Source organism: Chaetura pelagica, unplaced genomic scaffold (genome assembly GCF_000747805.2).
Source record: "Chaetura pelagica isolate M959 unplaced genomic scaffold, ChaPel_1.0 scaffold119, whole genome shotgun sequence".
Lineage (NCBI taxonomy): Eukaryota > Metazoa > Chordata > Aves > Apodiformes > Apodidae > Chaetura > Chaetura pelagica.
Window position 1 is genome coordinate 845218 of NW_009954406.1, and position 11586 is coordinate 856803.

The following is an 11586-nucleotide window of genomic DNA, read 5'->3' on the forward strand; positions in this document are numbered from 1 at the left end:
AAAGAGTTGTTCCTTACAAAAAGAAAACCATTGTTGATTAAATGTGATTTTTTGGTAGATAACATTGAAAATTCTAACACAAGTCAGAGATTCTTGCTTTTTGCTGACGTGTCTAGAAGACCACCCATCTTGGACTGTGTAGTGCTGTGCTTTTAGCATTTCCACTTTGTATTTTAAATGAACATAGTCATTTAAGTATTTGTTTCAAAGTAATTCCTGACATCTACTGTTTTTCTAGGTTGGTCACCTCCAGAATGTTGTCTCAGAGTCTGTGCCAAGCTTACAAATGTCTGTTTCTGCACAACTTAAAACTGAACTCAGTAACTGTGGCCACTTTGGCTAGATGGATCCATTCTTCAGAAAAAAAGCTTTCTGACTGTGAATTAAATGAACAAACCACCCAGCAACATGAAAAAGAAGAGTTACCTGAAAGTACAGAAAACAATTCTGAAAGATGGCACATACCAGTGATGCTGGAGGAGGTTGTTAATTGTTTATCTCCTCAGCCAGGCCAGGTGAGTGACATGATTAATTAACATTTGTGATTCTGTAGCAGTCCAGCAGAAAAAAATTGTGCAATGCAAGAGTATGTTTCGTTTAGAGGAGTAAAGGGATGCTCTTTAAGAATCAGTTGCACCTTTTAAAGGTTTTAAATTATTTTGCAATTCAAATGAAGACTCTGTATTCAAAATAATAATCTAGTATCTGTATGCCTGAATCCCCAAATAAGCAGTATTGAAACTGTAGTATTTGAATTATCTCTTGCTTTTGTTCTTGTCTTTCTGGATTGTTCTTTTTTATTTCTAGGTTTGTGTTAATTACTGATAGTAGCAGGGAGTTCTTATACATAGTTATGCCATCAATTTGCTAACAGCCGTTTTCCTTTTGCATAGGAGGTACTAAGTTCATCATTCCACCTTGTTCTGAGATACTTATTTCCATGGTTTTGTGTGGTTTGAGACACTGTATTTTCTTTGAATGTGCTTAGCCTGCATTATTTGTTGTGCTTAAAGGTATTGTAGTTATAAAATGAAAGTGTGTGGTACCAGAAATAGTTTAGCATCGATATTGTGGAAGCGTTACAAGTTGTCTTACTTGGCTGTGGTTCTGTGAGTGGATTCCTTTTGGTATCTCTGTTAGCTCAGGTGTCTTTACACTGCAGTGCCGTGGTCTTCTCTGGAATGTGCTACGTCCTCATTGCAAAGGCCACAGCAGGTGAAAGCAGGAACTGGGAGAATGAAGTACCCCCCACTGAAGGAGAAGAAGAGGTTCTTGACCATCTAAAGAACCTGAAGGTGCACAAGTGTGTGGTACCTGTTGAGGTTGGGGGTGGGTGTAGATGAGAAGCTCAATAATGAGCCTCCAGTGTGATCTGGAGCCCAGAGGGCCAACCACATCTTGGGGTGCATCAAAAGAAGTGTGGACAGCAGGGCCAGGAAGAGGACTCTGCCCCTCTGCTCTGGTGAGACCTTACCTGGTATACTGTGTACAGCTCTGGAACTCTCAGCACACGAAAGATATAGATTTGTTGGAGAGGGTCCACAGAAGGGCCATGAAGATGATCAAGGGGCTGGAGCACCTCTGCTATGAAGACAGACTGAGAGAGTTGGGGCTGTTCAGCCTGGAGAAGAGAAGGCTCCTGGAAGACCTTATAGCACCTTCCAGTACCTGAAGAGGCTACAGGAAAGCTGGAGAGGGGCTTTTCACCAAGGAGGGTACTGATAGGACGAGAAGTAATGGTTTTAAACTGGAAGAGGGGAGATTCAGGTTAGACACCAGGAAGAAATTCTTTAGTGTGAGGGTTGTGAACAGGTTGCCCAGGGAGGTTGGGGTTGCCTCCTCCCTGGAGGTTTTCAAGGCCAGGTTGGATGAGGCTTTGTGAAGCTTGGTCTAGTGCGAGGTGTCCCTGCTCATAACAGGGAGGTTGGAATCTGATAATCTTTAAGGTCCCTTCCAACCTTAATAGTTCTGTGATTCTGTGCATCTGCATGGTACTGGTGTAGGCATGAAGGTATAACTATTACACATTCTCTTAACAAAAATGGTACACAGTGAAATATTTTCCACGATTTATTAAGCTGACAGGTTTTCTTATGAAGCTTAAATGCTTAAATTATTTTCACATTCCACATGCTTCTGTCTGTGAATTTAGTGCTTTTCATATTCGCTTCATAGAATCTTTTTAATTTAGGCTTATCAATGTGCAGTTTTACTACAAAAGATGAAATTATACAGAAAGAAGTATAAAGTTCAAAGTATGTGTATGTTTCTTTATTTGTGTTGCCTTGAAACCAGCACTGTCCAACAGCAGCAAAGGGATACGGATTCAGGGATCAAAAATTTGTGATCAAATCTTGAATCATTGCTTTGTGACAAGTTTAGTTTGGAACACAGTGTGTTATAAGTGTTTTGGAAACCAGAGGGAATCCAAATAACATGATGATTGTAACCTGTGTATTGCTCCTGCGTGTGTTGTACTGTTAAAGATCCCTAAGCTAGTGAAATACACGAGGAACTTAGAGTTCAGATTTCATTCATGTGTCAGAGCTATGATAATTTTTTCATGCATTAAATGAAAATATAAATTGTGGCACTGTATGTATTTTTTCAGTTGTGTAAATTTTTGCTTAAGAACTAAGAAGAGGCTCATGGGGGGGACTGTTAATTTAACTGTGTTCATTGATATTAAAAAAACTTACTTGGTGACAGAACTTGCAAAAACCCCTCTAGTTATAGTTTAAACCATGGAGAGTAACTATTGTTGTCCCTGAAGGCTTTTTGATTATTTGAATATTTGTGAATGTAAAATAGCTAATTATTGGAGGGGGATTTTTTCAGGTCTTGTATACATGATTTTGCAGATTACCAAGCTGGTGGTGGACCACTAATGAGAGATAAGAGAGCACATGTGTTCTCTTGAACAGAAACATTTTTAATATGGCTAACCTGTTTAGCATAACTAAAAATGAAAACAGCAGTTGTTTGTTTTTTTTTTAAAGGCAGATTAAATCATATATTCCTAAAACCTCAAGTTTTGAAAATAGTGTGCAAAAGGATACAATGTGTCAACTGAGTTTTTCTGGAGTAAGCATCAGTGAAACTTTGTTCAAAGATTGAGACTCTTTCTTACTGACATGAGTGGTGGTACACTTTCTGTTAACATAGATGTAGAACTAGGACTGTTGCATCATTTTACAGATTTAAGGTTATAGTCATGACAAGGAAGTCCATGAACCCTTTATTTTGTGAGAAAGGAAGGTAATGTTCTGATCTTGGATTTTGTTTTTCTGCTGTTTAATCTGCTATACACATGAAGATTTCCTTTACTTGATTTTAACACAGTTGTAATATTCTCTTTTATAAAAAAGCTGGTTTGGGCCTCTACTTCTTGTGTCTTAAGACAAGGAGTTGCCAATATAAAGAAAATCCAGTTAGAGATACAGCATTCTCCCTATGGTTTAGGTCAGTGAAAGGGATTTCATTTTACTTATAGGTGTTCCTATAAGAAAATAGATGTTCTTTAACAGTGAGTCACAGTTGAGATAAATATATTAGTATCCTCCTACTGAATATTATTTTCACAGTGTCCTTTGTGGAATCTGTTTGTCAGAGGTTTAAGCAACAGTATTTCCACTTATCTTTGAATCTTCTTTTATTGCCTTAGAGCTTGTTTCTACAAAGTCCCTGTAGTAGTCCTGTCTTTGAAGCACATTGTACAAATTAGTTTTTACTGACCTACCTCACTTCTCCTCAATGAAAAGTCTGTTGCAGTAAATCCACACAAGTAATTTCCTCTTTAAGTTTATTGTATTGACTGAACTATATTTTAGTCTTCTCAGCCCACTAGTGTTCTGTACATGTGCTTGACCAGTGTTTTTGCAGTTGTCTGAGTAGCTTCAGTTTTCTCTGTTTTCTTAAACTTTAAAGGTAGCAAAGAACCAAGCATATTTTCAGAATGAATGTCTTTGGACATCCAGAAGCACACTTTCCCAGTTTTCACCCTACTTTTTCCTATTTTATTCACTTGCCTTTTAACTAGAGATGTGGATCTCTTCCACATAATGTGGCTACAGTGGTATGAGAGAGAATTTCCTTAGCATTGAGTTCTAGTATGAGTACCAGAGGATGGAACACTGAAATTTTAATTATTCTTATGGTGCTGATAACAAAGCTTCTTAGGTTGCAAAGCTCTAGGTAACTCTTTTGACAGTGCTCCAGCATAAACAGCACATTTCTACGTATAAGATTTAAACCCCCACTAGAAGAAAAAGAAGTATTATACCCTACTCATATTTTATGGGCAAGCCTGTAATCTGATGACATCTGTGGTTTTGTCTGAAGTGTGATCTAGAATAGACTAAGGCATACAGTAAGTTCTGGGAGTATTTCTTGTTTTATGATACTTCTGTAAGCTTGTTTTTTAAATATCTGTCAATTAAATGGTAGGTGAAACTTGAGATGAGAGAGGATGAATGAGACCATTCTCTTTTCTCCAGTGTGTAAGTGATTTATTAGAAACAGTAAACTTCATATGATCTTTTTATGTCATGTTAATTTGTCTGAAAAATAAAGCAATTAGTTTTCCCCAAGCAGGCCTTGTCTGACATCATCTTGAATTATCTGGGACTTCTTGCAGAGGTGTCATCTTCAATTCTTGATAAAATTACTCAGATTATTTTTACTACCCAGCTTTCATTGAAGGAGGTATCCTCTTTGTCTTGGAAATAATGGTGATACTTAGCTTCTAGAAAGAGACAGATATTTCTTTAAATCATCCAGCTTTACCCTAAGTTTTCCTTTCAATATTGTTTTGTGCTCAGGGTAGCTACTGTTTTCATGCACCCAAATGTTAGATGAGTCTTTTTAGCTGAGAGATCATGAGCCTGGCCTTCCAAAATAACAAGAGGGAGCGTAAGATGTTGCTGACAGTCAGACATTGGTCTTTTGGTACTGAAATACTGTTTGAACTCTGCAATTAGTTTGAAGAGAGCAGTCTTTCACCTCCTGAAGTGCTGTGGCCACTGTTGGATGTTGTTGATGTGGAGCATAGTTGTTTCCTTCCTGTTCCACAGAGTCAAGTAATAGATGATGCTCGAAGGAAGCTGAGGTAGACTATGGGTGTGCAAAACCAGAGTCTGTTGTTCTGAAATTGTTGTCTTGTTTTCTTTATATCCTTGTCCATATGTCAGTATTGTTTTTCTTTTTCTCTCTTACACTGAGCGTAAACTCTCAAGGACAAAAGTAACCTTTCTCTCTCTGTACAGCACCCTGCAGAGCAGGCTTCTGTTTTGTGAGAAGGGCTTCCAAGTATCATGGTATATAAATAGTTCTGTGGCTGTGCTGGTGACCAGTGTGCTTATCGTAGTACTTCCAAAGCCATCTGCAAGTAATTTGTAACTGGAACAACCCATTTTCACTAAAAGCTTTAAAAACTGAAGTTTTCTACAGGGTGTCCAAGACAAACAGGAATTGAAAAGGATCCTGGAAAAATTATTTTTGCCTTCTCAAGCTGTATGATGTATTTTGTAGGATGCAGTCAAAATGCCAAGTTTGGCATGTAATAATAATTACATGAGAGAAATGCTGAAATACTTGTTTTGGAAAAGCACAGCACTCCATGGACATAGTAGCTGTTTTTGTAATTTTCACCTGTACCTGTAACCTATAAATTTTAACCTGGACTTGTAAAAAGGTGACATAAAACAAGTGGTTTATATAATGTTCTTTATTGTAGAAACAACTATATGTTTGTTGTTTGGTTTTTTTGTGGGAAGTATGCTGAAAGTAGCTTAAAAAATTATGACCAGTGAAATTTTTGACAGGTTATTTCCTGTTCTGCTATTTTAAAAGTTTTGTCCAAATTCTTGTGATATTAAAGGAAAAACATCAACTCTAATTGGATACTGGTCCCTGAGGTTTGTTTTTGTTCCTGAGATTATATTGTCTGTAGCTTTGCCATTGACTCCAGTGGGCCCAGGATGTTACAGAACACACAGTCTGAGTGCAGTCATGCAGAATCTCTCTCTTGTTTCTTTAAGTGGAAAAAGCATCACCAATAGATTGATAAAGATATGCTGTTGTTGTGAAACAGGAAGAAAAATCCTGGAACTTTTAAGAAGCAATAAATTTAATATAGAGAAATTCTGAAAATATTCTGAGAATTGCAGAACATACTTTCTTCCCTGTGATACCTCAGTGTTACTAGGGGGTGTTGAGAGTTGTTTCAGCTGATCATGTGGATATCCAGGTTTCAGATCACAGCTGTGTAGGGAGCTGTGTAATAAATCAATGTGTGCAATAAAATGTATGTAGAGTGTATTCATTTTCAGCAGTGTGTAACAGGAAATTTGTGAAATGGAATCTCATCAGATAGCACTGTTTAAAATGTTTTGCTAAAATAATACTTTAAAAGGGATTTTTTTTGCTCATTTTCATATGCAGAAGGTAATCCCTCAAATATATATTATTGCTTAAAGTAATAATATTATATGTGTTTTATGATGGTAGTGTCTACATGAGCATTTCTTAACTTATAAGTGATTGCTCTGTGCTCTAGCAAGCAGTCTAAATAAAAAAGTAACAAGGTAGAAGGAGGATTATTTATTTAACAAATGTCATGCAAGTTCTACAGTGTCTTCATCTGGATGAGGTCCATCATGAATGAGTGAGGAAAGAAAAGGACAGGGAAAAAAGCAAGACAGGAAATGGTGTTCACGAACAGTCATTTGAGAGGGAGGAGAAAGTCCAGTCACACTGTTTAATTATTTTAAGTTTCTTGTTTTGCTGTCTTCTGTAGTGGGTTCCAAAAAAATACAGGGATCATAAATTCCCTAATGACAGACGAATTGAAACACTTATTATTTATTTGAGAGCACTGGACATCTGTTCTCTGTTTTGAAGCTGGTACTGCTGTGTGATCAGACTGGTAACAGGAAATTAGAAATATTCATGTATTGGATCTGCATGATGGTGAGACAAATGAGGCATGGTGAAAAACTCCCCTCAGATTTTACTTTTTTTTTATACTTCAAGATTTTGCTCTTTAGAGAGAAAGCAGCTGAAAAACTTGTGCAAGGGGATTTGATGGTTACAGCTGCACAGGGAAAAATCTTTTGCTTGTAATTCTTGGACACCTGCCTGACCACCTCTTCTTCCCACCTGCAACATGGCTCTCAGCAGGCATATCTAAATGTTACCATCAGCAATAAGAAGACAGCTCTCACCAACTTTATTCTGTATATTTCTCTGTTGCAGTAGAGGAAGGGAAGCCTGCAGCTGCCATCTCCAAAGAGACCAGCAAGGGAACTTGGTTTGCCTACTGAGAACAACTCTGCAGATGCACCAAATTTTATTTTATTGTAATACTGGGTTAGCTTGCCGTTATCACTCTATCACATAACAAATGATAGTGCTTCAGGAGACTATTTAAGATGCTGTGTTATAATAAAGCAAGATTCAGTGCTTTTGGGTGACTCAGCTTGTAATGACGCTGTATATGCTCTCCTTTTCTGTTGTGACAGCATTAGTCTTTGCACCTCTTGGGGAAAACTAATAAAATTCACCAGAAAGTAATCTAAGCCCTTTAAATTTTAACTTGAGTGAGCCTATGATCCCAGAAAGGGTGATAATTAATATATGTAGCTACTCATTTCCTCCCCATCTAGTACTGTGCGTCTTATTTAGTCAGCCTTTTGGCTAAGCTTCCTTATTAAATATTTGAGTTTGCAAACAGGAATACAGACTTTTTCTACCACAGAAAATATTACTAGGATTTTAAGATCACAAATGGTGTATGGGAGATATCTGCAGCTCTGGTTTTTTTTCTACCTTTCTTGCAAGTTAATCCTTTTGTTTACAATCTAATATTTAAAATTAATGGGTATCTACAGTCATACAAATGTATGGTCTGTTTTTTTTTAATTATTTTTTTCTTCTTGCCAGAGTTTCTGAGCACATCATCTTCATTCCAGTGGTGTTTGTTGTTGCTCAGCAGCTTGAGAAAATGATTTTCCTATTTAAAACAAAATTGCGTTTTAAACACTGGAATCAAGTGATACTGTTTCAGGCTCCCTCTTTATAAAAAGTTGTATTATCTATATGTCAAGTTGCTGTAGGCACCTGGCAGCCAAATCTTATCAAAAACATGTACATTGCTTTTTTTGGGTTAGCTAGCCATAAATATTAAAGAATGGATTAGATTTTCAGTTGAGCCTTTGTAAAATTTTCATTACATCTTAAATATATCCTCAGTTATAATTGAGGAAAGAAGCTTCTTTTGAGGCAGCTGAGGAAATCAGCTCTGTCTTGCTAAGTCTAGTGATTAGCTGAAGTCATTCAAACATTGAAATTTTAATTTCCTATGGAAATGTTAATAATGGCATGCTTGAGTCAGAATGTCATTAAATCTAATTCCAGAGAACTTTACTCTTAGGAAAATTATTAAAGTAAATAATGCATACTGGAGCAAGGCCTGCCAGAGCTGGCTAAAAGCAGGTGACAAAAGCAGGTGGTGGTGGTTTTTGTTTGCTTCTCTTATGTCTGATCTGAGAGGGAAGGGGGAAAAGGGCTCATATCTGATCCGTTCCATTGAAAACATTAGCTCCCAGTAATCTTTATGGATGTTTCACTCAGTTACATGAAATGCAGAGTTTGGCTGGTGTGTTGCACACTCTGTGAGGAATTGCCACTTGGCCAATGGTAGAGGTTCTGGGACACAGCTCGTTTTGCTTCTAGAACTGTGAGGATCGGAGTGGTTTGCTAGCAGATGGACCTCTGACAGGCTTCTGTGAAGGAGCTACAGCTGATGGCTGAGAAAGCAGTCATAGATTTTAAGATAAATTGTAGATGTTTGTAGGTGGAGTATTCCAGTATGTTCTGTAGACTCAAGATCACAAATTAAGGTATGTGGTTTTAGAAAATATGTGAAGAAGGCAAGACAAGTAGGTAAAATGCCTTTTAAAATGTTTTAATACAAAAAAATGTTCATAAGTGAAGAAGGTATTATCTTGCCTATAAAATTGCTGTTTCATATTTAGCTATAATGCGAAATTTGAACCTGTGAACAGAGTATATTTGAAATTAATTTTGAGGCTACTGAGTGATTATGATTGATGAGGTCTTCAAAATATATTCATAACCATCTTTTCTCCCTTCTGTGTGGAGTGATGTAGAGATGGTTGGTAGAGAACGCAAGTTACTGAAATGCTTGAATGTTTGGATCTAGTAAGTGATCTCACAGATACTTCACCTCTATACTAATATACTTTAGTAGCATCCTCTGCTCATGTAACAATGAGATAAATTGGAAAAATGGGTAATAATGATTGCATTATGTTTAATAGTTGAATACACCAGTCTTGGAAAATAATTCTATATTGTACTTTATCCATTATGTGAGAAGGTTGTTTTCCTACAAAATGCCAACTACTTTGTGTAATGTAAATTGTTAGACTTGGAATGTAAACAACTTCTTTATCATTTCATATGTCCTCTCAAAGGTGCTTTTGGAAAACATTGTAGTCTGGTTATGTTCCACTTATCAGTCTTTTTTAAAATTACTTGTAATCACTATAAAGGACTAATAGGAGATACTTTTTGCTTACAACTAAAATAATTTTTTTCTGTGTACTTACTTCGTATGCTTCTTTCTATTCTCTATAGTAGATACCAGAAAAAATTGTTTGTATGGTGTGGTATATTACCATTAGAAAAAATATAAGGGTGTTTTTTTGTTGTCTTTTTCTGGCAGTTGGTATCATAAGGCATACAACTTGTTAATCCCTATAGTATTTTCCCTGGCAAGTTCAGCTCTTGTGGACTTGAGAAGGGTTTGGATGGGAGTTGTGCCTCTGTAGATCTGTCCCTTAATCTGTACAATGTAGCAGCTCATACATTTTATAGCAATGTCATTAGCATCAACTTTTTGGTAGTAGATGCAGAGTTTTAGAAAGCTTGTTTACCTTTTGTATGTTTCCAACATTTTGAAGTTAGCTGCAGGAAAACTTGGAATGTCTGCTTTGCTCTACAGGGTAACCTCAACCACTTTTTGCCACAGATGTTTTTATTTTCCAGAACCTACATTTTAATTTTTTTGTTAACTAATTTTATATTGGAACACAGCAGTATTTTGATATTGGTTGAAGTTAAGATGACATTAAAACATACACTCGAGTAGTAAGTCACTTTTGTTTTTGGAGTTCCTTGTAAAAGTAACAGAATGCTGATGCACATTACAGCTTCTTCAGAATTGGAGGTAAGGCCTTCAGAGAATCTCAGTGTTTGTGTACAGTATGTGGTTCTCTTGATTTGTGGTAATTTCCCTTCTGTGTGACAATAGTTTTGAAACAATAAGAAATCAAAATAGATATTCTCCAGTTTAAAAACATGTCTAAGTTACTGTATGAAAGGAAACATTTTTTTGAAAATATTGTAAATTCTTGTAAGAGGAAGGAAGAGTTTTTAGTCTGATGAAGACTAAATAATGATTCTTTCTAAATTACAATGGTATAAAAATATCCTGATAAAAATGCATTAATATCTTGGACTGTCTTTGGCCTCTCTTTTTTAGTATTCTAGGATAATTTTTCTTATTTGCATGTGAATAACAGTAAAGTTTAAATGTGTACAGTTTCTTAATTTATTTAGAGAAACATTAAAACCCTTCCAGCACTTCTGTAAAAGTACATTTCTCTACTAATAAATCTTTGTTGTGATCCCATGAGTAACTAGCTTTTATAGTATGTGCCACTGTGCCAATATTTTTTAACAATCCATTTTTATTTAAAATAATTTTAAAAGTCCTGCCTTTTGGCAGGTATATAAAATAAGTGTGTTTTTTAAATTTTTGTATATGAAGCAAAGATAAATTCTGGGGTGGTTGTGCAAAAACAAAGAATCCTTTCTCTACAGGGTTTGTCTATGCATATATTAGGACATAGTGATAGGTGCAAGAAACAGATTTGGGATAAATTGGAAGGATGAACATGCCACATCTTGAATTAACTAAAGAAGCAGCATTTATTACTGAGAAACATTAAAATGTAAGGATACATGCTTTAGAATCAATCAAGGCTAGATAGCTAGACTTTGCTTTTCAAATATAGTTTAAAGGCCTTGCTAAATGGCTGTGAGAAGCTGCACATCTTTCAACTTCAATGAGGAAATTCTTTCAACAGGTGTCACCTCTAGCAGAGCTATAGGTGTTACCCCTGACAGGAGAAGATGAGAAAGAGTAATAGAAACTTCCTGTCTTCTCATGCATAATTGTTAACTGCTGGGGTTTTTTTTGATGACTAAAATGACAATAATCATGGAGAGGAAAAAAAAACACCCTCAAGTGGATAGGTCTTCCTATCAATATTTTTGCTCTAGCAGAAGTAGTTCTAGATTTCTGGTAGTTCTAGAAATAAGGTCTGATTTCATGAGTTTGACAGATGCCATTTTCTAAAACCAGATGATGGTGATGACAAAGTTTGAATCAAATGTACATGGTGTTGTGTATGTGTATGTATATATATGTATATATTTTTGTAGAGAGGATTTATATTTTTCTAATGAAAACCTTTGCAGATGTGTAGTTGTTCAGCA

General features: G+C 36.1%; 1 protein-coding gene across 1 annotated transcript in view; it reads left to right on the forward strand.

Moving 5' to 3' along the window:
• Positions 1-247: 247 nt before the first annotated feature.
• The window catches only part of METTL15 (methyltransferase like 15), a 75808-nt gene continuing 64469 nt past the window's right edge, over positions 248-11586 (forward strand). Inside the window, exon 1 of the mRNA XM_010004265.1 lies at positions 248-515. Coding sequence (XP_010002567.1) covers positions 255-515 — 261 coding nt within the window. The 5' untranslated portion in view covers positions 248-254. The remainder of the gene's footprint in view (positions 516-11586) is intronic.